This window comes from Penicillium maclennaniae (assembly GCF_028827695.1).
Source record: "Penicillium maclennaniae strain IBT 15551 chromosome Unknown utg000001l:1.0-3280838.0:1.0-3283122.0, whole genome shotgun sequence".
Classification (NCBI taxonomy): domain Eukaryota; kingdom Fungi; phylum Ascomycota; class Eurotiomycetes; order Eurotiales; family Aspergillaceae; genus Penicillium; species Penicillium maclennaniae.
Window position 1 is genome coordinate 563,062 of NW_026623213.1, and position 24,920 is coordinate 587,981.

General features: G+C 50.2%; 10 protein-coding genes across 10 annotated transcripts; 4 read left to right on the forward strand and 6 right to left on the reverse strand.

Moving 5' to 3' along the window:
* Positions 1 to 7,108: 7,108 nt before the first annotated feature.
* Positions 7,109 to 7,300, reverse strand: N7477_000204 (Serine/threonine-protein kinase prp4; the record flags this gene model as incomplete). The annotated part of the gene is made up of 1 exon (XM_056961867.1): positions 7,109 to 7,300. One exon carries the CDS (start codon positions 7,298 to 7,300, stop codon positions 7,109 to 7,111), a length of 192 nt encoding a protein of 63 aa, XP_056826870.1.
* An 8-nt stretch (positions 7,301 to 7,308) lies between these two features.
* N7477_000205 (uncharacterized protein) lies at positions 7,309 to 9,620 on the reverse strand (the record flags this gene model as incomplete). The annotated part of the gene is given in 3 exon segments (XM_056961868.1): positions 7,309 to 8,838; positions 8,960 to 9,486; positions 9,500 to 9,620. The coding sequence occupies 3 exon segments, from the start codon at positions 9,618 to 9,620 to the stop codon at positions 7,309 to 7,311; spliced, it is 2,178 nt and encodes a 725-aa protein (XP_056826871.1).
* Positions 9,621 to 10,112: 492 nt separating this feature from the next.
* On the forward strand, positions 10,113 to 10,435 carry N7477_000206 (translation machinery-associated protein 7; the record flags this gene model as incomplete). The annotated part of the gene is made up of 3 exons (XM_056961869.1): positions 10,113 to 10,134; positions 10,193 to 10,282; positions 10,338 to 10,435. The coding sequence occupies 3 exons, from the start codon at positions 10,113 to 10,115 to the stop codon at positions 10,433 to 10,435; spliced, it is 210 nt and encodes a 69-aa protein (XP_056826872.1).
* Positions 10,436 to 10,895: 460 nt separating this feature from the next.
* On the reverse strand, positions 10,896 to 12,388 carry N7477_000207 (uncharacterized protein; the record flags this gene model as incomplete). Its single annotated transcript, XM_056961870.1, has 3 exons — positions 10,896 to 12,091; positions 12,171 to 12,214; positions 12,267 to 12,388. 3 exons carry the CDS (start codon positions 12,386 to 12,388, stop codon positions 10,896 to 10,898), a joined length of 1,362 nt encoding a protein of 453 aa, XP_056826873.1.
* A 660-nt stretch (positions 12,389 to 13,048) lies between these two features.
* Positions 13,049 to 13,635, forward strand: N7477_000208 (cytochrome b5-like heme/steroid binding domain-containing protein; the record flags this gene model as incomplete). Its single annotated transcript, XM_056961871.1, has 3 exons — positions 13,049 to 13,065; positions 13,117 to 13,354; positions 13,405 to 13,635. 3 exons carry the CDS (start codon positions 13,049 to 13,051, stop codon positions 13,633 to 13,635), a joined length of 486 nt encoding a protein of 161 aa, XP_056826874.1.
* A 346-nt stretch (positions 13,636 to 13,981) lies between these two features.
* On the reverse strand, positions 13,982 to 15,998 carry ish1 (double-strand break repair enhancer MSC1; the record flags this gene model as incomplete). Its single annotated transcript, XM_056961872.1, has 6 exons — positions 13,982 to 14,456; positions 14,509 to 15,300; positions 15,351 to 15,498; positions 15,555 to 15,605; positions 15,668 to 15,781; positions 15,848 to 15,998. 6 exons carry the CDS (start codon positions 15,996 to 15,998, stop codon positions 13,982 to 13,984), a joined length of 1,731 nt encoding a protein of 576 aa, XP_056826875.1.
* Positions 15,999 to 16,836: 838 nt separating this feature from the next.
* On the forward strand, positions 16,837 to 17,886 carry N7477_000210 (putative glycosyl transferase family 8 family; the record flags this gene model as incomplete). Its single annotated transcript, XM_056961873.1, has 1 exon — positions 16,837 to 17,886. One exon carries the CDS (start codon positions 16,837 to 16,839, stop codon positions 17,884 to 17,886), a length of 1,050 nt encoding a protein of 349 aa, XP_056826876.1.
* A 1,980-nt stretch (positions 17,887 to 19,866) lies between these two features.
* N7477_000211 (PQ-loop repeat-containing protein) lies at positions 19,867 to 20,896 on the forward strand (the record flags this gene model as incomplete). Its single annotated transcript, XM_056961874.1, has 3 exons — positions 19,867 to 19,934; positions 19,991 to 20,248; positions 20,302 to 20,896. 3 exons carry the CDS (start codon positions 19,867 to 19,869, stop codon positions 20,894 to 20,896), a joined length of 921 nt encoding a protein of 306 aa, XP_056826877.1.
* Positions 20,897 to 21,108: 212 nt separating this feature from the next.
* N7477_000212 (nuclear transport factor 2 family protein) lies at positions 21,109 to 22,007 on the reverse strand (the record flags this gene model as incomplete). Its single annotated transcript, XM_056961875.1, has 6 exons — positions 21,109 to 21,222; positions 21,278 to 21,376; positions 21,435 to 21,539; positions 21,592 to 21,656; positions 21,794 to 21,811; positions 22,001 to 22,007. The coding sequence occupies 6 exons, from the start codon at positions 22,005 to 22,007 to the stop codon at positions 21,109 to 21,111; spliced, it is 408 nt and encodes a 135-aa protein (XP_056826878.1).
* A 297-nt stretch (positions 22,008 to 22,304) lies between these two features.
* Positions 22,305 to 24,704, reverse strand: N7477_000213 (uncharacterized protein; the record flags this gene model as incomplete). The annotated part of the gene is made up of 1 exon (XM_056961876.1): positions 22,305 to 24,704. One exon carries the CDS (start codon positions 24,702 to 24,704, stop codon positions 22,305 to 22,307), a length of 2,400 nt encoding a protein of 799 aa, XP_056826879.1.
* Between the last annotated feature and the right edge of the window lie 216 nt (positions 24,705 to 24,920).

Sequence of the window (24,920 nt, forward strand, 5' to 3'; positions counted from 1 at the left end):
GGACTAAAAGTCGATATCTTCCACGCGTACGATTGTGAAGGGCTGAAGCGAGACTTAGATTCAATCTGACTAGGCCACGAACTGTGTACAAAAAGCTTAAAGAAGGGATGTTCCCTCCGTGCGTTCGTTCTGTCAACATGCTAGGGTCACGTGGTTTATGTGACCTATACCGGGTATGGGCCCGTGACAATCCCCCCCTCTAACCTGAACCTCCCGGGGGTCGCGACAACGTGCGTATCGGTGTCGATTTAACGTCGTATCACGTCCGAAACGGGGCCGTTTCGTTCCTTAAAGGCTTCTAATACGGCGCAATCCTGGACGGAGTCCAAGGTTTCCCACGTTTGTTCTGCCTACCCCGTCCATTGTACTAGCGCTTCGTCGCGGTGTCCCCGTCCGACCTTCTTGCGCCGAACGGCAAGGATTTTCTGAACTTCGTACTCTTCTTCGCTATCGACTATAATCGGAGGCGGCTGCGTATTGTCTACGATTTGTGATGGGAAGGGGTCCGCTGCTGTAGGCCTAACTAATTCGATATAGAAGACTGGGTGTACGCCTGTGGGTATATTAAGCTTAACAGTATGCGGTAACGGTACGTCCACGACTCTATACCGGGCGTGTAGCCAGTCTAGCTTCTTCGATAGTCGTTACGTGCGTATATTCCGAAGGTTTAACTATACCCAGTCGTCTTTCTTATAGATAGGGGCGGCCTGGCGTTGTCGATTTATCTGCTCCTCCTATAGTGTCTGTGCCGAAGCAATAGCGGCTTAGGCCTAATCGGTGGCTTCTTATAGGCGATTCACAAACGTTTCGCCTGCTTTTCCTGGCTGTATTAGGGCGTCCGGTAACTAGTTCGACTTATCTATCCCGATCGGGTCGATATAGTATCCGTGGGTAAAGAAGAAGGGGGAGATCCCTATTAATATTACGTCGCGGTTATTAATCGCGGTAGCGACTATCGGTAGAAGCTTCTTCTAATTATCCTATGCGTAAGTGGAAAAGACGCGTAGGATCCGTTCGATTTCTTAGTTAGCCCGCTCCGTTATACCGTCGGTCTGCGGGTAGAAGACAGTCAATAATCGTCGTTGAATTAATAGTGTTTCGCACACTTTTCCCTAAAATGCGCTAACGAACTAAGGGCCGCGGTCACTCACGATCGCTAATAGGACGCTATAGTATATATAGAAGTGCGTAAGGAATGCTTCCGCTATATCTTTTACTATTATATCCCTTATTCCAATAAAGATCACGCCTTTCGTTAGCCGGTCCGTAATCACCATACAATTCGTTGCTCCTATAGATCCGGATAGCGGTAGGCCGGTAATAAAGTCCACTGATATTTCGGCCTAGATTCGTTAGGGAATTAGTAGTGGTCTTAATAGCCTATACTTTGTGTCACGCTATACCAAGCTACGTCCGCAGACGGTACAGTTCCGTAAGAATCGTCGTATATCCTTCGCGGCTCCGGGCCAGAAGAATCGTCGAGACAGTATCGAATACGTCGCGTCTCGTCCGGGGTGCGCTATTATATATGAGTTATGGATCTTCTGGATAATGCCCGTTCGTAGGGTCTCGTTATCTGGGATCTATATTCGTTGCCTGAAATAGAGTAACCCTCGATCGTCTAAATAGCACTCCGATAGGCTCGTCTTTATATTCGTTTCGGCCGCGATTCGACGGTCTCCCTTTAGTAAAGCGTAGGAGATTCGTTAGTATATTGTATCGGAACTCCTTACCTTCGTCCACTCTGCCTATAGCTCCGGTTCCTCGAATAACGGGACGTTTCTTTCGAAATCCGTCTCTCCCTAGGCTTAGTTATCGTCTGCTTACCTTATCTTAACCGAGACCCTTTTAAGTAGGACTCAGAAGCGATTCGATAGCCTTTCGTCGGAGATACCCTTAGGTATATCTTGGTTTCGACGAGAGAGAGCGTCCGGCCGTGCTGCTAGCTTACCCGGACGGTATTATAGGTCAAAGTCAAACTCCGTTAAAAGGTCAGCCCACCTTATCTGCTATTTGTTAAGGTGCTGTGCCTTACTAAAGTATCGTAGGTTTTTATAGTCCGTTACGATGGTGAATCGGGGTACTATCTTTAGCTCCGGCCTCTATTCACGTAGGGCTCGTACGATAGCTAGGAGCTCCTTATCGTGGATCTCGTAGTTTGACTCTGCCGGGGATAGCTTCTGCGATAGATAGGTATATAGTCGTAGGTAGCTATCGGGTCTATACTGCGATAAGACTGCCCTAATGGCCTAGCCAGAGGCGTCGGCTTCGACTATTGTTTTGCGACCTTCTTCGAAGTGCGCTAGGATCGGTGCGTTAACGAAAAGATCCTTTAGCTCCGTGAAGGCCTATTAACAGTTATCGTCCTATTAGAACATAGCGTTCTTCCTTATCAGTTATATTAACGGTGCCGAAAGGTCGGCGAAACGTGATATAAACGGCCGGTAAAAGTTCGCGAATCCGATAAAGCTCTGTACGTCTCGAATAGACTCTGGCCTCTCCTATACTCTGATTGCCTCTACCTTCTTTGGATCTATATAGATACCCTTTCCGGCTTGGACAATAAAACCGAGGTACTTCACTAAGTCTTACTCGAATTCTGACTTCGTAATATCGTATTAAAGACCCGCGTCTATTAGCTTCTGTAGCACCTCACCAACTTTCCGTCGGTGATCCGATAGCGTTCCGCTAGAGTAGATAATTATATCGTCGATATACGCTAACATAAAGTCGTCTAGGTACTCTTATAAGGTCTGGTTAATATACCTTTAGAATATCGCTAGTGCGCCTGTTAGCCCAAATGGTGTGACGTTCTATTCGTAGAGTCTATATCGCGTCTGGAAGGCTATTTTCCATTTCTCTCCTAATTGTACGCGGATTTTATAGAAAGCTACGATAATATTGAGCTTCGTAAATTATCGGGCTTGGCTAATATTCCGTAGCGTCTCGCGGATTAGTGGGAGGGGGTATCGGTCTTTCACCGTTCACTCGTTTAACCCCCTATAATCGATATAGAATCGTACGCCTCCCCGGGCTTCCGAACTAGTAAAATAGGTGCGGCTACCGGGGATTGGCTCACTTATATAAAGTTCTTCCCGAGTAGGCCCGTTAGTGTCTTCCGTAGATAGAGCAGTTCTTCCTTATTTATGCTATAAAGGGGTCCGTATAGCGGTAACTCTTCGACGCCGTTTCAGTCGCGTTTTAGAGGAATTTTGTGATCGACTCTAGGCTAATAGGGTAGTAATTTATTAGCTAGCTATTAGCTAAAGACCTCTAACTATCGCCAGTAATATTTTGGTAGCTTATCCTTTAGGTTAATATACTCCTTAGGTCGTAGCGCTTTCTCAATGTTATCTAGCGAAACCCTGCCGATTCGTACGCGTTCTGTGCTTGATACGTTCCGTAAGAGCTCTTTAATCGTTAGTACTATAGCCTATACGATATGTAGCGCCTTCGCTCCGGTGGGTCTGATCGTGCGGTCTGCGCGGTTCTAATATCTTATTCGTTCCCCGGATCTTATAAAGATATCTAGGTATCCCTTTCTGGCCGAATAGCGTCCGTTCACGTCGTGTAGTTATAGGTCCCCGAGTATTATACTATTATCCTATGGTCCGATAATATATGTAAATACCTAGCCTTGCTGGTGGCTATAGACGTCGAGGTCGAAATACGTAGCGTGGGTGATTCGGTACTAATTTAGCACTACTCTATCGAGGATTCGTGGTCGTATCTTAATACGCGGGAGGTGAAGTAACTGGACAAGAGGCTCGTTTACCGTGGCATAGTAATGGCAACTATTATTAACTAAAGCTTATATAAATTGAATTCCGTTTACTCTAGCGTCGACTAAGAATAGTAGTGTCTCTTATTTTAGTAGCTTTTCGACCCCCTTTTGCTCCTATTTGCGGCTAAGGATAGGAGCTACTCTTTTTCCCGAATCTTCCTCTGTGGCTATATCGTCGTTATCTGTGGGCGTTACTTCGCTATCGCTTACCGGTCTCGCCTTATTTACGCGGGTGCTATGCTTCTTCCCCTTCTATCCTAAACCGGTCATAATTCGTAGATAATTCGGTCGCTAGGCGGGTAGGAGTGTACACTCGGTAATATAATAGCCCGCTCTACTATATCGTAGGCACTTCCCTTTAGCTTACTGTCTGTCTAACTCGTCGGGACTTACCCACTAGGCTCGTCTAGGGGTATCGCTACCTAGTCGTTAGGTTTTCGTGCGTGGTTCAGCGCGGTTTACTATAAGTGTCGGTGTCCAATCTATATCATCGCTCGCTCTCGGTAAGCGTGGACGACCCGTTCGCTCGGCTTTATTAATGTTAAGGGTATCCATATCTGTGCTGATTTCGTGGAGTCTGGAGATCAGTTTAGAAAAGGTAGCGGGAATACCACGATTCATAAGTGAATTAGTTATTGTTTTATTGAGTGCCCTAAGGAGGATCTGCCTCTTAGCTTCGTCGTGCTAGTCTAGGGCGTCTGCGTCCGCAAACTCTTTCTTTAGTCGTGGTAGGAACTTCAAAAAGGTTATTCTATCGGGTTATCGGATCTAATATAACCGTCTCGCTGCGCGTGCCTTAATATTTAGGTCTCTATAGATATTCTCGAGGTAGTTTAACAGTGCCTAAGGGTCGCCAGTGTCTCGGCGTAGTTTCACGAATATTCCGCTATTCTTCTAGGCGAGTTTCTCTAGCCTAGAGAATATATATATAAATTAGTCCTGGGGCGAACCAATAGCTTATCTATCAACGCTTAGTTTGTTCTCGATCGTCACACGCTAGGTTAGCCAGTCGTTCGTGTTACCACCGAATAGGATAGGGTCCGGTAGTCTTGCCTTTGGACGATAAGGCCTTTCGTTTCGTAGGTGTTCCGCTATTACTTTAGTAGCGATTTGTGACGGTGTCGCTTATTCTTCCGTGGTCGTCGTCGTGGTAAGTAGGACCTGTTAGTCTAGCATTACTTCGAGGCGCCGGATTCGTTCTTCTTGAATGGCGTCTTATTAGTTGCGTCGCTCTCGTTCTTCGTTCTGCATAGCTTGGGTCTGTGCTATTTGCTATAGCAGCGTCTGTGCCCATAATAGTGGGCTTGTCGCTTCCTGGTGCTATATCCTCGCTAGGGGTACGGCTTCGTGGGGGAAACGGTCGTGTTTCGTCGGTGCTTCGTCGGTTTAACGATAGTGAATCGGAAGCTTTTTGTATGTGAAGGGCTGAAGCGAGACTTAGATTCAATCTGACTAGGCCACGAACTATGTACAAAAAGCTTAAAGAAGGGATGTTCCCTCCGTGCGTTCGTTCTGTCAACATGCTAGGGTCACGTGGTTTATGTGACCCATACCGGGCATGGGCCCGTGACAACGATAATTTATTAACGGAATAAATTACTTTTAAAGCCAGCGAAGGCCTATCTCGTCGGTTATTTATCTATTTATACTAACTTCGAAGCGCTAGTCGGGTAGAAGGTCTTTAAACTATACTTAATTATATAGTTTGCCTTTAAAAATAAGCGTCGGCGGAAGCACCCACCCTAAAGCGTTAATTAACTTAATTATAGTTACCTACTCGCGGTTTCCTGGCTATAAAACTGATCTCTGACTGTAGTATTCTGATCGGGTAATTACCTTTTGGGCCGTACAGAGGCCTATTACGAAGCTAGTCTCATTAAAGTTATAGATATCGTCCGGTAGGATACTATACTGCTAAATTATAGCTTATATAAGGTCAAACCACGCTTAAATAATCTTTAGATCCTCTTATTCGGCCCGCTAGTAATTATATCGTCGAGAAAAGCGAGCTTTAAGCTCTGGACGGCGCTAGGTAAAGTTATATACCCATTTTTCGCCGACGGTCTGGATAGGGGTAGAACCGCGCTTCGCAAGAAGAATATTCGCCATTTCTCGTACGTGAGCTTGCGTAGGGGCTGCACCGCGTAGATCTAGCGATAATATCCGTTACTGGAGTATATCCTCTTCGATTTAGGTCAATTTATGACCATTTGCGCGAGATTCAGCGCGATTTGTGGTACCGCGAAGCCGACGCGTGAGCGTACAACGATTAACTTCAAATCGATCTGCAGCCTTCCGAATAGTGCTGATTTCTTTATTTTTAATAGCCTGTATAGCAAGCAAGAGGCGGCCTTCTTGTTCGATGCAATCTTGGCTTGATCTGACACGTTTTGGAGGCATGGTGGTTGATAGAAGATAGATTGTTGCGGTGGGACGCGAAAAAGTGGTTGGGTGGCTCACTCGCTTACATGGCTCACTCGCTTACCGACCACGTTATACCCCAGAGTCAATATGTTGTTTACTCAATCAATCGATGTTTTCGAATGAAAATCGGGTAATACAAATTACTTTATCAATTCTGATCTTGCGAAAAAACACGCGCAGTGCACGACATCATGGCAACATTTGACACCTTGGATATCAGGATAATTCTCGCCAGACACAGAGAACCTATACAGTTCAAAGGAGCCATGAATCGGTTGGAACATCACGTATTGCGACGAAGCTCAAACTCTGCCACTTCGCGCTAGAATGACGCCTCGTCTCACCTTCCATGCAGCTAGAAGGGTTGAGAAGTCGGCTAGAAAAGCCCAACTCGTCTTCAAGATAGCCCTGGGAACTGTCCTATAGGACCGATTCCGGGCCCCTGGATGCCAAGAGGTATGGTGTTGATGGCATCAACTGGCCAAGAATTTTTTTTTTTCTTTTCGGTTACCATTGATCGGTTGAAGTGCTCTTCCCATAATGTTATAAGACTACTGTCACATTGCGGATACGGCGAAAAACACCTTGCACAAGGAACCCCGGGCAACGAATTGTTCTTTGTGGGCGAGGCGCAAGCGAAAGCCCTGCTTTCGACGGGTGAGGAACCCGTACCACATGAGACATATATGGAACAATGAATTACCATAAATTGCTCAGTTTCAGGTTGCTCAAGTAGGAATTCCAGTCTATCCTATCTAGAGACATTTTGCGCTTTTTCTAATCACCAGCAATACGTAGAAAATTTGAAGAGGTAGTGACAAGACCCGGATCCTATGTTATAATATAAATCCCACGACTTGATTCTTTGGGAATGTTAGATACATGTGTTCCATAACCGCTCTAAGTCCGCGTCAAGAAAGGATGTTTCAACGCCTCAGCAGGGGTGCACCGCTTCTCAGGATTCAGAGTCAGACATCGGTCAAGGAAGTCGACAAACAGCGTCAGATCCTTCGCATCACTATCCGCCATCCCACGTGTCCCCTTACCCATCAACCGGGTCTTCAGATCACGCTCGGGCTTCTTGAAATCCATTATACGGGTCACGGGACGACCGGTGATTCGGTCTTCCTCGATACTGTGGAAGTTGAGCATGTCATCAAAATGCAGATGGGCAGAGATCCGCGGCGCAGGAGCTTGGGCGGATATTTGCCTCGGCATTCCATGATTGCGCGTAGCATTTGGTTGTTGTTTCGACCCGTGAAGAGGATCTTGCCGGTGTACAGTTCGAAGAGTGTGCAGCCGATAGACCAAACATCAATTGCGTAGTCAAACGGAATTCCTAGCATGACTTCGGGGGCACGGTAGAACCGACTGACGAGATAAGGTGTGATTTCGTTTTCAGAGGCCGAAGACGCGGAACCTAAGTCGCAGACCTTGAGCACATTGCGATTTTCGTTTACGAGGAGGTTGTCAGGCTTGAGATCGGCGTGCAAGATGTTACACTTGCGTAGAAGGCTCAAGCCAAGGAAAATCTGCTGGGCGTAGGCGCGAATAGCGCGCAGATTCAATCCGACGTCACGACCGTATTTCTTGAGCAGTTCGCGAAGATTCATGCTGAGATTCTCGAATACCATGCACAAGTGGCCCTTGTGGTCGAAGTAGCGCTCGAATTTGATGATATGCTTCTTGCCCTCCGGGTCAGCTTCGAGAAGCTGTTCTAGGATTCCAATTTCCTTCATACCCGCCTTGCGCATGGTGTCGTTCTGACGGATGATCTTGACAGCAACCAGTTTTCCGGTCTTCTCGTCCAAAGCTCGCACAACAGATGAGAACATACCCTTACCCAGCACTTGCTTCACATGATAGCGACCATTGATCAGTTCGCCAAGTCGGGTGTTGTAATAACCTTCAGGGTCGTCCCAATTGTCCATCATGCTAATATCAAGTTCTTGAGCCTGTGGAACAGCTGTTGCTGATGCGTGTGCTGGATGATCCTCTTTTTCTTCAGCAAACATATCATCATCAACGTCCTCCGCGAACATATCATAAGGGTCTTTCGCCTTGGGCTGCGGAGGCTGTTGTGGAGTGTCCGGTATCAGAATGTCTTGTTTGGTGGCCTGCGTTTCATCATATGCCGCGGATGAGACATCGTCTTTGGAATTTTGAACACCATGCTTTTGTCTCTCCTCTTTCATATCAAATGTCGGATCATAGTCTGCCGCAGAGTGTTCGTCTTTCTCAGACCCATCCGCAGGTGCATCGTGGTTGATGAGATCAGTGTCTTTGCCAATCTTGAAATCTGAGAATGTCTCATCTGGCTGCTCGTTAGGGGGCTGAGATGGAGACAACCTAGAGGAATCTATATTCGTGGACAAAAGAGCGTCAGTCCGACAAAAGGTTTCTGTATGAGATTGCTGTGCTTTCTTACCAGTCGTGTCTTGCGCACTCGCGGGTTCAGCAATCGGCGTCGAACCCGGGGTAGATGAGTCTGTATCAACTTGCAAGGCTTGGAGATGCAGAGGAGGACGCCTGGCTTCGGTATTTCGCCCGGATTGCCTCGCGACGTTTACGGCGAGCTTCGAGAGCAGCAGCTTCATCGACGGGTTCTGGTTGCGTTTCTTCAACTGCTTCTGATGCAGAAGTTTCGTTGACGCTATATGAACCGTTAGTCACGTACTCATCGGAATTCAAAATGCGAAGGTGAACGTACTCGTCTGCAAAATGAGCGCGTCTCGGAAGAGTTCGCTGCACCTGATTCTTTTGTGTTTCAGCACCCAGTTTGGAGTCCTGCGCACCAGCCTGAGTCTTTCCTTGTTCGCTCACTACTATTCCCGATGACCCATGCGCCTTACTATCCGCCTGAGACATGGAGCTCTCGCTGGGGTCCAAATCGTCGTACCGCTTAGGCTTTCTCCCATGGCGATACGGGGACCGGCTTCGGGTTCGCTGTCGCTTTTCTTTGCGCTGGTCATAGTCATCGGTATAACTTAGGCCTCCTCCGTAGCTTTCCTCGCGATCGTAGTCGTAGTAAGATCGTGGTCGGTGGGAGCCAGCAGCCCGGTCTTCCGGTCGATCATCGTATCTCGACCCGTAACGTCGCGAAGGTTCCTGTCGGGAGGGTCGGCTCTCGTACTGATCATAATTATCGTAGCGCCTGCGCTTGCTGCTTCTACTATCCCGGTACGGCGAACGAGATCCGGATCTCGAGCGCGACCTGGTCCATGACCTCTGTCGACGGGGCGACCCACTGCCTTTCAGTGGCGCAGAGGGTGAACTAGCTCTGGGGGGGACGGTCAACGCTGGTGCCATTAAGAGGAGGTTTTGACGCAGTTGCCTTCATCTCTGAACCCGATTCGATGATCTCACCCTCAGAAGGGGTCGACGGAGACCTCGACTTGCGATGCGATGTCATCCTGCCGACTTATCGCGAGCTGGTCACGGTTCGGTATTTCCTCCTCTACTTGCAACGGCTATTCTTCGGCCTTTGGAGGAGGCTTCAATGAGAAAGGCTCAGTTAGCGCAAGCTTAAGAGACGAACTGAATCTTCAGGGATGTTTGAAAGTCCAACCGGCTTGAGGGCCTGCCTTCACACCAAAGCCTAGAAGCTTCGATTATCCCAAGCGCATAGTCGAGAGGGCAGATATTTGAAGGAGTGATTGGCAAGTGCAAATTGCGTGAATTGCACTCGGCCAAATGATGGTGAGGTATGTCGAAGTAAGATCAAAAGTTGGCATCTCGTGCTGAATCGAGCCACTTTCTGCGTTAGCCTGTTTTGAGTAGGCGGTGGACCACCCCTCAATTTGATAAGTGTCGGGGTCTAGTTTTTTTCTTTTTCGCCGTTGCGACAATCTCCAACTCTCTCTCGCTCTCAAGACCAGTCCTTTCAATAATTTATATCGCCGAAATGGGTGGTGCTAGCAGAGAAGGTTTGTGGCACCTCGCAGTCAAGCGCATTACGATCGAACTTTGTTAACAACAACACAGGTGGCAAGGCCAAGCCTTTGAAGGCTGCTAAGAAGGAGAAGAAGGAGCTGGATGAGGATGAGATTGCTTACAAGGAGAAGCTGAGAGCCGGTACGTTTCAGTCGCACTCTACACAAATTCGCTATTTTTCTGACTCTTAATGTAGACGCCAAGGCCAAGAAGGACATGATGGAAGCCGCCAAGGGCAAGAAGGGTCCTCTCAACACCGGCCAGCAGGGCATTAAGAAGTCTGGCAAGAAATAAGCGGATCGCACGAATATCTCCAATCCGTTTTACGATCCAAACGAGCCATGTCCGATAAGAGCGAAGCGGGTGGCATATATTCTTTTGAACTACAGCAAATACCATTCCCGCATTTACATCACGCCACATTTCACCTTCCCACATTCCTAGACTGCAGTACCAACGTGCCATTTGACACATTACGAATCTATGATGTACTCATGATGTACTCACATAGTTCAAAAACAGTAGACACGTTTTGAAAAGGTCAATAACTGTCATCCACATAAACGAGGGTATCAGTGGCGACTAGCCTGTGCACAGAAGCAGAACGCCTGGAAAATTTGAATCCCTTGGGAAAATAAAGAGACAAAACGCTTGCAAACAAGACGACCGGGTATCCAAATCAGACAAAAAAAGAAACAAAACTCACTCGATGTGAGTCAAATATCACCAGTAACCATAGGGAAAGCGATATCACCTAACTAGTGACACGCTTGACCCAAAGGTTACTGCCATCGCCATTGTTCTCCTTCTCGTCCAAGCGCCTCCAGGCCCGAGTGATCTTCATTCCCAGCTCGTGCTCCTCCCTCTTTATCTCGGCGATCTCATTTTCGATGCTCTGTACACTTCTCTTCACCTCCGCCTTGGCAGCCTGATCATACGCATAAGAGGCGGGCTGAATGACGCGAGTCAACTCTTTGATCACTGTCTCCAGGGCGAACCTGCGTTTTGCAAGCTCATCGCGTCTAGCCTCGAGAGATTCGATGCGACTTTGGGAATCTTTAGGTTGGTCATTCACTGGAGGCTGAGCTGAGAGCGTTGCTCGGCCCGCCTCCGACGGAGTAGGCTTTCGTACAGGCTTTTTGGATATCGGCTTTGAGGCCAGCATCGCGTTGGGAACTGGGCGTCGTCGCGACATGATAGAGAGATCATCTGTCGACCCATTCTCGAAGTTGAGGCTGCCCCGGGGGCTATCATTCGGAAGCGGGGCTTCAAGCGTGCTGCTAGCCCCGGCAACGGTATTGACGCCGTCGGTCTGATCCACTGGTTGTGAGGGCTGCATCATGTCTTCAAGTTCTTTGTCAAGTCCTGGGTCAAATTTGGGTTCTGGTAGATAACGGCGGATGTTCTTGGGTGGTACTAAAGGTATTCCTTGGGCCGGTCTCTCTGACAAGGATGTTGGATCCCCGGCGGTGATCGTCGTCACGACGGATGGAACAAAGCCCAGTGTGGACAAGTGACTGTCTCCGTAGTTCGTGCCAGAATAATTAGAATGCTCTCCAAGTGGAAATCCACGTGATGATGATCGACTTCTAGACTCTGGCTGTGGCGATTCGTTCCTCGAGAAACTGCCGATTCGGTTGCGGGCCTGGGTGAGCTTCTTCTTGGGGTGGAGTTGTTCCCGTCCCCAGTGGAGAAGATTGGAGCTGTGAGATGCGGAAGCCTTGTGGGAACTCGTATTCTGCGGTTTCACCAGATTTGTCTTCCCACATGGACTGGCCTCGCCCGGCGGGTCGTCGTGATCAGGCGCGAATGAAACGGTCTTCGGTATGGGGTGTAAGAATTCCAGCGAACGATAGGATGCAGACGCAGAGGCCCGAGAGTCGTTGCGCTCATGGCGGGGTAGTATATCATTATCGTCGATCGGCGAGACGGAGAAAGCTGCTACTTCCGCTGCCGCGTTTCTCAGATCCTACTGGTGATGCCAAAGGCGATACAGCCGAGTATTTCTGGTCCGCATCATCGCGCAAACCTGGTGAGATGCTAGGCTGGCTGTGCAAGGTCGAGTCCAAATCACTGTTTACAAATGAGCAACGGGAAACTTCGGGTAGTCTTTTGATACACTTACCATGGCAGCGCTGGCAAATCTTTTGCAGGCTTTTTCGGCGCATGATCCGCAGGAGCCGGCTCGGCCGCTGTGGGGTTGCTAATCGGACGTCGTGTTCGATTGAATGGTCGTTTAGACCACATCCTGATCTCCGATGGGCAGTTCGCGATGCGCTCGTAGATTGACGTGCTGGGGAGCTGCTCTCTGAGCTCTCCGAGCACTTGGCAGAAAAGAGAGCTATTTTTGAGACTGAAAGGAGGTCTGACGGATTGTTTACCACAGATACAAAGAGAGGGAAGAGGAGCCAGGGATTGAAGTCCGAGTCAGAACCTTGGAATCTCAAAGCGAGAACAGTGTCCAAGGTCCTGCAAGAACAGCATGGCATTCACCTGAACTAAGTGGGCAACAGACTAAATTGGGGGCGATTAACGAGTGGAGTTGAAACAGTCGATTCAGAGACCGAATTAGGTTGACGTCGTTTCATCTTCCGGGCTTGGGCTCTCTTGGGCGTCTATTAATAAAGTCCGAGGAGTATCAATCTCCAGTCATTTCATGTAAATGTACCATCCCTGATCTAGAGAAGTACGCAGAAGTCGTTGGAAGTGAAATGTGTACAGGGAAAACTCATCACGTGGGGCATGACATCTTTCTCCGCAGCCTCCGTTGAACTTGTATAAAGTCTGAACGTCGACCATTCCAAGGTTGCAAATTCCCTCTATCTCAAAATGGCTAGTGGTAGGAAACCCCTCTCCTCTTCCTCATCTCCGTGGGTGAACCCTCGCTAATTCATCGCAGAAGGCACCATGCCGCAGGCCGAAGTGTACGTACCCCCGAGCTGCTACCCTCCATGAGCAACCACTAATCCGAGCAGGATGTCAATCGCCTCGCCCATCAATCTGATCCTCGCCTCCCTCTTCGTCGTGCTGTTGTACTGGCACTTCCGCCCCAAGCCGCCCGTCGTGCTCCCCCGGGGCCCGGAGCCAGTAGTATTCCGCACTTACACCCCCAAGACCCTGATCGAGTTCAACGGCCAGGGCGACCGGCCTGTCTACCTAGCCGTCCGTGGTCGAGTCTTCGATGTGACCCCCGGCAAGGACTTTTACGGTCCAGTAAGTGGAGTCTGGGCATTGATACTGAGGACATCACTGATCATTGACAGGGCGGTCCCTACGAGAACTTCGCGGGCCGCGATGCGTCGCGTGGCCTGGCACACCAGAGCTTCGACGAGGAGATGTTGACCAAAGACCTGTCCGCACCTCTTGATGATCTCAAGGATCTCACCGCTGATCAGTTGGAGAATTTGCAGTCGTGGGAGGAGCGCTTCTCGGAGAAGTACCTTGTTGTCGGCAAGCTGGTTGCCGAGGGAGATCCCGAGGCGCCCGCATCATAACCTGGCAGCCTAGATCATGAATGACAAGCTCCAATGGAACGGGTGATACCAGGACATGGGATGCTGCGCGTAGATGTTGAGCATCTCCAGGTCGTGGAAGATATGTACGATTTCGGTTCCTGGCGTTGCGACATTTACAGATTTTGTTCGAGGTTCATATTGTAAATAAACGAGCCCGGCTAAGGGCGATTCGAAATTCATTTTAGGGACTAAACTATTATTGACATAACTAAGCTCCCGAGAAACAGTGCCAGCAATTCCCAAATTCAAAGTCATAATCATCGTTAAGCAAAAGACCGTCATCGCAGAGCGAGACATTCCTCCACTTTCCAGCTAAGTACGTACTTTACAGCTCCGAGCGAATCTTCTCGGACTGCTCAGACGCCTTCTCGCGGACCTTCTCGGCTGCCTCGTGACCCTGAGCACGACCGCTGGAAGCCCCGACCTTGATTTGATCGATAACCCAGTTGACTGTCTCCATGATCTTGGCATAGATGGTCTCCTGAGGGGTAGTGGTACCGTACTTGAAGTAGGTAGCGTGACGACGGGCAGCTGCTCGGAGCTCATTGATGCTCGAGCCCTGGTACACCGGAATGCCGTAAGAATCAAGATACTTCTTGATCTCGGAGTGAGTCCAGTTGTCGAAAGTTGTATCCTTAGCGGAGCCGGTAGCCACAGCGAGGTTGGAGGTAGCCGATGCGTACTGCTCGCCACCAGCCTTGGAAGCCTTGATGTAAGCGTCCTTGGCCTGCTTGGCCAGCTCTTCACGAGAGGCATCGGCCTTCTTTGCGGCCTTCGCGTTCATAGCAGACAGGTATTTGCTATCATGCCGTGTTAGCTCAGGCTCATATGGAAAGAAAGGGCAGAACTTACATCAAGTGCTCCTTGTCCCAGGTATCGAAGTTGTATTCATTCCATCCACCAGCAGCCTTGTGCGCGCTGGAGCGAACCTTGGCCAGCAGCTCATCGCGCTTGCCGTTTTGGGGAACGGGGACACCACGGGCATCGAGGAAGGCCTTGAGGCGAGAGTCGGACCAAGTCTTGATCGCGGCGTCGAACTGATCCTCGACCTTCAGCTTGACGTCATCAGTAGCCTTGGCGAATTCGTTGCCCGCCCGGGTGGTAGCGGCGCCAAAGGCATCAGAGGCGGCAGAAGAGACACTAGAAGAGACACTAGCTGCCTGATCAACGAGATAGGCGCGGTTCTTGCGAGCCAGGGCAATGAGCTCATTGCGCTTCGAGCCCTGGGGGACCTTGACATTGTGTTCGTCAAGGAACTCCTTCAACCTGGAATCAGACCAGGCATTGAACAGCTCTTCGCTCAAAGAGGACTGGGCAGCTTGAGCAGACGAGATTGCAGACGAAGCGAGGTTGCGGGCCTGCAAGCTAGCCAAACGGGAGTTGCGGCGGACAGAGGCGATCAGTCGGTCACGGTTGGTGGGTTGGGGAACAGGCCATCCGCGCTCATCGAGCCATTCCTTGAGATCGGACTCGGTCCACTGCTCATACAGCCAGTTACCAGGATAAGCAGCGGTCTCGCCAGCCTTATTCGCAATGGACTCGTAGTTCTCGCGGGCGGCCTTGATCAGAGAGTCGCGTTTGCGGGGTTGAGGAGCGGGAATGCCGTGACGATCAAGGAATGCCTTCAGCTGGGAGTCCGACCAACTATATATGCGTCAATAATTATTCAGCGGTGATGAGAGAGGGTAGCTCACGTGTCAAAGACCCATTCTCTGGCTTGGTGAAGCTCATCCGAAATGGATTCAGAAGCCTGGCCCAGTGGCTTCTGGACCCGGCTCTCCCAGTTGGTCTTGACCAGATTCTCTAGATCCCTGCGGTCGGCGGGAGAAGGGTGAGGAATGTCTATTATGCAATGTCAGGTTCTGCTAAGGATGCGACCGACAGGACAAAGAGCGTACCGTGGTCGGAGAGCCATCGCTCCAGCTCCGTTTCATGCCATTTGTTGTAGACTGCGATGACGTTAGCTCCCTAGCTTTCTTGCCGCTCCATTGCTGCGAGATCCTCAGCTTACCAGCTTTGCTCCACCAGCTCGAAGCTCCAACAGCTTCGGTGGTTGCAAGTAAACACACCAGGCCAGTGGCCAAATTGAACTTCATGGTTTCTGTTTTCCGTGTGGGGATTGAGCCTGTATGAAGCTATCGCGACAGATCAGTATGGGGCCACTGGATAACCGAGGGGGGACAAAACTCACCGTCGGTGCAGGTGGAAAAAAGGAAAGGTGCTGTGATCGCCTTAAATACGAGCAGAGCGCGATCGCAGCAGGGAAAAGGCGTCAAGCAGGGATGATCAAGAAGTGACGTAGTTGGGGAATCTGCCTGTTTCCAAGGGATCCATGAGTGCATGATTCATCAAGTGGCTGTCGCTGGCCCCATTCTTCACCAAACAGACGGGCGTCATTTTGAGGGTCCTCTGCGATTGAGCCTCTGTTTTGCTTTGATGCATTTCGTGGGTGAAGTGAATCTCCGTTACCCGATCCTCTGGTGGTGTCCTCGTGTCACTAGGAATCGAACATGCGTATCATAGTGACTGCTCTAGCATTTATGCACCTGGCCCGAAGAGACTTGGCGGTTATGCCACTTTATTTTTTTTTATATCAATATCAGAGAATGATAGACCTGTCACTTGTTTTGGTGCCTGCATCTAACTGCTGCCAACGCGACTGGAATGTGTTCTAGCTCCTGATGGACCAGCCCCACAACCCTAATATAATAACTTTGTTCCCAGGCCGCTACGAGGTCTCCAAAGGTCTTCAAGGCTCACAGTGTAAAGTGGGCTTGGAAGAAGCGCATGCCTTCGGGTGATTACCGGTCGACCCCACACACCTTTGCACATTCGATACCGTGGTGACCCCTGGAAGATCCCGAAGGGCGGCCTGAGGCAGAACATGGAGTGCATACTGTATTCACCTTTTCCACGAATCAGATTCGTCGGCTCACCCGTGTTTTGATGACTCATCACCCCAGGGTTCTGCACGCGGATCTATGCAATCCGGATGCAGCTTTCTCTTCCATCTAGAACGTCTGGAATGACTGCTGTCAGTTGATCATTATTTGATAGGCAGGCAAGATGAAGCGTCGGCGGGATGGGGTTACATATACAAAAAAGCTTTTAGTCAAGCAAGGCCCAAGGTGATGGCCTCCCAGTCTCCCTCAGCTGCACAGCACGCACTGGTGACCGAAGATGTTTTCAAAAATAGCACGCCCTGAAGAGATCATGAGCAAGAAGCTGCTGTTCTTCTGCCTGCTTTCAGTCGCGTGTACTATTTTGCTTTTGTTTGGAACCCCGCCTCCTCCAGATGCTGTGCCCGATGGTCCAGCAACCGGCAAGACATCGTACCGCGGCCGCTACGCCATCACCACATTTTTGGCCTCGCACGACGATGAAGCATACCAGAACCGAGATGATCAAGATCCATACTTCCTGAGCGCTAGAACTCTCGTGTATCAACTGCTTCACTCGCCCAACACCAAGTTGCAACATCAGATTCCCGTCATTGTTGCTGTGACACCTGATGTTCGAGAGAGCAAGCGCCGCAGACTGCGAGCCGATGGAGCGATCGTTGTGGAGGTTGAGTACATTGCACACGATACCGAGGTGGTTGATGAACGCTTGACCGAAATGGCGACCAGACTGCGCCTCTTTGATCCCAATATCATACCTTACGAGAAAGTCCTGTTGATGGAACCTGACATGGTACTCACTCGGCCCATCCTCGATATTTTCCAGGACCCAAGCACCGACCCTATTCTGATCAACGATGCGACCAGAGTCAGTGCGGAACTGGGCACCATCCCGGAGCGATACCTCATGGCTGCATCTCCGGAGTCGCTCCAGAGAGACCACGATTACCCATTCCTAGATGGCGACAATACAGTCAAACACTTCAACGGTGGGTTGTTCATGTATTCGCCTTCAACCGAAGTGTTCGAGTACTACAAGAGCCTTCTGGACCACCCAGAGCTTTACTATACCGGATCACCGGATCAGGACCTTATCAATTATGCTCACCGGTGGGGAGGACCAATGCCTTGGAAGCGCTTACATTCATCATGGTACATTAACTGGTCCAATGACAATGATTTTGCTGGGAATATGGCACTGCTGCACTCGAAGTGGTGGGTGCATGAGTCATCTTCCAGTGATGCAGTGGAGAGATTTGCTCTGGCACGGCGATGGGAGATGGAGGGTTATTGGGTGGGCAGGGATGACAAGTCCAAATCTTGGTCCTGATCTGAGGAAACTATCGTTGAGCTCTTGTGTTCTTCCCCCTTGCATTTAATGTGACTATGAGCCACCATCAATTGATATAAATCTCATTGCCTATTCGACATTCTGTTCTTGTCAACTGGATCTGTTGTTGCCGTAGTCGAATCACGAATCACGTATCAGGTAACCGCGTGAAATTTTCGTGTTGAGTCAGCGACGATGTTCACATCACATCTGTGCGTGGTTCTCTTTAGCGCTCAGGCACATTGAGCAGGACCAGGAGGAAAGGAGAAGAGATGAAGGTATACAGAGTTGTCCATACATATGCAAGACACTTGGGCGAACAGAAACTGCGAGTGGATAGGTGCCGACCAAATTTCTGTATGGCGGGAAGGTACGCTTTAATTATATTCTAAAAGTCTTAGATTATTTCGCTAGCTAGCTAGACTATCTTAATGAGCGGGGGTTAATTTTTCTGCGGTGCTACGCTATTGGCCATCAGACGGACTACGAGTCGGAATGTAGCATTATACTATAGCAACTTATACAGAGAATTTCTAGTTTCCTAGCTTACTCCTTTGTAGTGTTTGCTTACTTAGGGAATTCAATATTATATTATCCTTTTGGGTCCCATTTTACCTACCAAACGTACGACCGAGGAATAGGCATCACTACTTACCATTCCAACAGGATACATAGCTACCAAGTAAGTGAACAGCTTAATCATCTATCTAGCCTAAGTTACTAGGTCTTTGACTATATAATCCCTAAATAGATACAAAGGATTGAAGGTTATAAACACGCTTACCTATTAGTACCTTCTATAGTCTTTTCGCCTTCACCCCAATTTACTCCGTGGTGCTAAGAAACTGGTAGTAATTATCCAAATTCGATCCCCATACCTCGTGATCTACAAACCAAAACTCGCTCAGTATTGTCATCAGGAAATGCTCTGCTTGAAACGCCGCTCATCGTTCTCAGCGTGGATGACGCCAGTTCATCCGCAGTCAATTCTGAACCATTAAGTATCATACCTTAAGATCCCCTGCTATGCGCGCTGCGAACTGTAAACGTGGAAATGGCCCGGCTTTCCTTGACTCTGGTACTAAGTCGGGCCAAGGAAAGGTTCAAGGTACGCCGCAATGTATGAAGCCCGCTGGCAGAGGTCGACTGAGGTCGACTGGATTGTCAAGCTTCTCCTCGGTTGTGGCGCCATCCCTGAACTAAGACACACACCTCAATCAGCCCCCTTCCCCTAGATCATGCAATTGTAGATGATCGGCAAGATGTCATTAAGCTGCTGCTTCGGTCCGACCGGGATCCATTTGGTCACGATGTCCTTCAGAACACATCTATCAAGCGGGGCTTTTTGGAGCGGCAACTGGTCCAAGTCAACGGGTCAAGCATTGCGTAAGGGATACGCTAAGGAGCGGCTTAGCTACTGAACCGCACATGCGAAAGAAAAAAAAATCATCGTCTCCACTTGCGGGTTTCATGACTCCTAGGGGGTGCACTGATAAGTCAGGGGTCCTACGGGGGCGTGCAAGATGTGTCCCGGTAAGAAGAAGAAGAAGCAGATGATTTCGGTGATTGGAGATGCTACCAAGGTGAGTGTATGCAATGTTTCGCAGCTGAAGAAGCTTTTCAAATTATAGCATGAAGGGAGATGCTTGTCGTCCTTTAAATATTACTGCAGGCTGGATGATCGCCCGTGGTGGAGACGGGAAGTAGCGCCCAAACCCAAGGTACCCGACGTGCCTGGGCCTCTAATGCGGGGACAATCCCGGTCCTGCTCTTGACCTCTGCAATCATTTCAACATCTCAATCTCTGACCACTATAAAGCAGATCGAATACCCTGAGATAGTCCTTCAATGTGACTGCTCTTGCGAGGCACCATCAAGGCCTAGGTAGTCACGCGCGGCACGAGAGCCCGAACCTCTCCGACTCCGCTTTACAGAGCTCCAACGTCATCTCCCTTCCTGGTCACCCTCAAGACCAACACCATGGACCCAGACACACCATACTGTCGCGAGCTGGCCTCGCCAGGGATCTTCCAGCCCGTGCTATCAGTGTAAGATACTCCCAGCTGCAATGGGTACTCTCAGCGAACTAACTTGACTCTGGCAGCTTGATTATCATCGGAATCCTGGTATCCTACCTCCCTCAGCACATTCGCATTATCTCGCGTCGCAGCTCCTTTGGCATATCGCCCTACTTTGTTCTGTTGGGTACGACCTCGGGCACGTCGGCATTTGCCAATATTCTGGTCTTTCCCAAGACTGCCCATGACGTCGCCTGCTGCTCGCAGATCAACGGACTAGCGTGCTTCGCTGGTCTGCTGGGCGTGTTCCAGATGGGCATGCAGTGGCTGTGCTTCTTCTCCATGTGAGTACCGCCCTCGCCTCCTTCGTCGATGAGGCTTTGCTAACGCCAGAAAGCCTACTTCTCTTCGTTATATATTTCCCGCGCGCGACATCGCCCATCGACCCAGTGGCGTCGGTTTCTTCCACCCCGACTGGTCCCACATACCGCACCGCGCTCACTATCACCGCAATTTGTCTTCTGCATGCGCTCGTGACTCTCGTAATCTCCGTTGCTTTCTCCCTGCGTCAACCATCGGCGCTGCCGGCCTGGGCGAACTTCCTAGGCGTTCTGTCTGCCATCCTTGCATCAATCCAGTACTTCCCACAGATCTATACTACTTTCCGACTCCGTTGTGTCGGAAGCTTGAGTATCCCAATGATGTGTATCCAGACACCCGGAAGTCTCATTTGGGCCGCAAGTTTGGCAGCGCGCGAGGGCGCAAAGGGCTGGAGTATTTGGGGCGTATTGGTCGTCACAGCATGTCTACAGGGAACGTTATTGGGAATGGGCATATATTTTGAATACTTTGGCCCGGAGAGCAAGCAGAAAGCAGTGCACCATGCCGACTCTGACGAAGCACAGAACGGGGCATCAGAAAGGGCCGAGTCTGCGGCGCAGGCCAATCATGCTGAGCCCTCCGAGGAGACTCCGCTCCTGCAGAGCCAGTAATGATTACAACGAGGTACGGCGTATATAGAAAGGACAAGCAAAGAGAAAGACATCCAATGAGAACAGATTTCAATTCGTCTCAGGTCCAAAGTGGGCGGTACCCGGTATAAGTGATGACCACTGAGATCTTCATAGATAATGACATCCTGCGGTCCACCTCGCAAAGAGATATCCCCCCGTCATCGCGTCGTAGCTATTCATCCCTGGAGCACTTATGCGGCATAGATCAGGCGGAAGACATCGTTAAGAACGAAGTAGCTGCCGTTACCGTCGGGCTGCAGCTTGAAGAGCTGAGTGTAGCTCATGGGCTTCTGCTCCTCATCGACCTGTGAAAACTTTAGATTTCCATCTTCTGTGATATGGCAGGCCTCGAGAACTTACCAGAAGGGCTCCGGTAGCCAGAACAATGATGCCGTTGTCGCTGGAGGGCTGGGCATCGAAGGTAGCAAGCTGGTGACGGACCTGCTGGAAGGGCAAGCTCTGTTGCCTAATGCATTAGTATTTCAATATGGCGGTACTGCGATAGGAGGGCGCGTACGCTCAGCTTCTCAACGATGGCGGCGGTACCCTGGACAGAGCTGGTCTCGAAGGTGAGCATAGACTGGTCACGCTGTTTATATGCAAACTTGTCGTCAGTATCCAGCTTTCAGAGATCATTGTGGAGGGGCCAATTCGGGAGTTGAGGAAAGTCTTACGTAGAGAGGGGCGAGACCAGCGCGGTTGGTGTCGAAGGTCTGGTAGTAGAACTCAACGAACTGTTCTAGATATTGAGATCACTAGTCAGAGGCTTTGTTCTTGGTTGAGGGGTGTTGCCGGCGAGAGATTGAGTTCACTCGCCCTCGCGGGGCTAATCTTGTGCGTAGGCGCATCGGGTATCGAGGAAGAGGAAGCACGTACGAGCGATGGTAGAGAAGTCTGGATAGATGGTATTGTTAGCGCCGTCCAAATCTGGCATGGGCATGGCCATGTTTCCATCCGGTCATCGTCAGGTATCCTGGCGCAACTGGATCACACAGTCATGGGCTAGTCCAGAACTACCCCGCCTTGGGAGGGTTGGGGTTGATCGTAGGAATACAGCGTAAGAGATCGAATTCTCAGACTTACCAGCCATTTTGAGGAGGGAGATTGATCGAAGAAGCAAGATGCGACTGTATAGAGAGCAGAGAGCGGAGGAGGAAGGTATTTGTTGACGCGGGAGGGGAGTCGCTCGAGTGGGGCACGAATTCTGCCGCTGATGCCTGACTGCCTGATTTTCGCCCAAGTCGAGTATAAAATATCTGCCAACGCCCACATGGCCTCCGTATGGGCCGAATTACTTGACCAAGCTTACATCGGAGAGCAATTGAATGGCAGGGATGCCTGGTATCATCACATTCGTTCATGACTACGCCTAAATCAGTCGCATAGCTTACTCCGAGTCCGAGGCAAACATGTCTTCGGCCTTGGGCCGTGCCCGGCGAGGGCGTTGAGATGTTGGCTCTTGCGGCTCGGGTATCTGTTTAGGCTGCAAATGCGGCTTTGCCTTGATATCGCTTTCGTCGGGCGGTGGTGGTTGGTCTTCAGCCACTGGTTCCACATCGTCATCAGCCATCTCCAAGTCGCTGTCCTCCATTGGGATACCGTCAATGTCGCTCATAGATTCGTCTTCTGCCAAATCAATCTGTTGAGACGGCCCTTGTATTTGAGCTTCAGCTCCAGTGGGCCTACTGGGATCAAGTTCCCCAGTTGCAGAGTCATCGTCGACGGTCTTCCATCGGTTTTTGCTTTTGGAGAATGCGATGGCAGCTCGTTCTGCTTCGGCCTTTTCCTTTTCCGTTTGAAGTTCTTCATCTGCAAGCGGTGGCTGCTCGAACATCTGGACGAAGTGTTCCTGACTAGATTGTGGAAAGACGCACCACCCTTCCCATAGGTGAAGGAGAGTGCCAACGCTACGCTTCCATTTTTCTGCCTTGAGTCGGCCCCATTTAAGATCTTTTTCGAGTCGGCCGAGATGTTCAAAAACCTTATGCGCACGTAGGGCAGATTCGAACAGCTGTCGGTATCGCCATGCGTGGCGGACGCCGCTGGTTGCTGATGATGAGAGAATATCGGAAATGATATAGAGCCCAACTAATTTTGCAGGAGACACGTCCATAGGTGCTTTGGAAGCATTCTCGTTGTCTCTCTCAGCATCGTCCGGCCTTGCTGCCGCCTTCTCCATCTCACGCTCCGGGTTCGCGCCAGTGTAGGCCAGAGGGCTGAGAATGTTGAGTACGATCATGTCGACAACTTCGTCTGCACCTGCACCCGCATTCTCGATCGCAAACGCGGTGAGTCTCGCGACATCACCTCGCCTGAGCTTTGCATGAGTGGTAGGTAGTCGAGCAAGGAGATGTGTGAGCTTGGCCTTGCGTAGAGGGTTCATGTAGCCGAGACTGTCGCTTTTTACGCTTCCTCCCTCAGGTGGAGGCCCGCCTCCCAGATGCCGCCTTTCGTCTTCTTCATCCTGCTCCTCGTCGGAAGAATTGTAATCATCGTCTGATACGAATTCATCGAGGCGGGTAGTGTATTCGAATTTGATCTTGTTCTCCGGAGGCATCCAATTCGCGCCCCCTTCAAAGATTGAAATTGGGCCTTGGGTGCTTACACGCCGGTTATTATGAGATCGCGGATTGGTGATCGTCTGCCATAGCTTCCAACGATAGTAAACGCCGCCAGAACTACGTGCGTCCCAGATCCAGGCCCATTTCTCTTCCCTTTGAACCTCTGGCCTGCTCATGAGTAAGGCCTCGAATTCAGGTCCAAAGTTAAGCAGGTTTTCAATTGTCTTGTGAATCAACCTCAGCTCTCTGATATCAGAGGGAGTCTTGACCTCCACCAGTGTCGAAGGTCCAACTCTTCCTGGATTTAAACCATAAGAAGCTGGGGGTGCGATCCCTCCTCGATGAGATCCAGGCGGAGGCGCACGACTCATATTTCCGCCTAAAGTAGGCTGCACGGTCTTGGCAGCGAAAGGCAGAGAGCTAGACGAAGACATGCCAACAGTAGATGGCATGATCGAGCCAATAGCAGCCGATGATAGATGTCGAGAGATAGATAAATTGTACCCTCGGCCCAAATACTTGTTCTGTAGCGCGCTCACAGCGCTGTCAATATCCGAAGCAGCTGATTCACTGGACAATGTGACAATCGCAGCCGAAGATTTTCGTTCAGTAGCCGATTGATTAGGTGGTCTGAGTATATTCACGTTGTCCACGACTAAAGAGGATGGTATCAACGACTTCAGAACTGACGGTGAGGTCCCTGGCGGAAGCGATGCCAGGTAGAGAGTTGGCTTTGCAGCCGCTTTCTCTGCTTCTTTGGTGTCGGCCGTTCGCTCATCCTCGTCTGACGCGCCGCGGAATGCTGATGGTGGTCCTGAGATTGCATTGTCGTACCCAAAAGCGCCATGTGCTGGATCGCGATTGCGCGATGTCGGTGTGAACCCTTCTTGATTGCGTTTGCGAGATATAGATGGTGGCGGCAGTCCTAGTGTCCCGGGGCCACTGCTGCGAGGACCCGAGCTTGTGAAATGCCGGCGTTGCGGCCCTCCAATTATCCCACCACCCCTAGAGCCAAGCGAATTCGGACGCGTATCTGTGTTCCTAGGAGAGGCATCATCATCAAATGATTTGACAAAGTCCTCGTAAACTGCAGCAGTTTCGGCTTTCTCGCGGGCGCGTTTGGCTTCGGCTTCGGCTCTTTGGCGCTCAAATAACGATTTCTTGGGTAGAGCGGAAAGTTTGGCGGAGACATCGGGGAATCCCTTCGCCTTCGAGTCGTCTGGCATGGTCAAGAGGCTGCCACTGCAGCGGTTGTCAGCCTGCAGTGGAGGTGAGTCTTGGGGAAGCTCGAACAATTGAGCTGAGGTCCTTCCTGCTTGTATCTAGGCGGTAGGGTGGGCGGTCTCTTATCGGCCATTCTGCCAATATATCGTCATGCGTCAACTTATCAGCACTTCCCACCTCGAGTTTCACGACAACCTGGTTGAAAGCTTTTTTGTGTT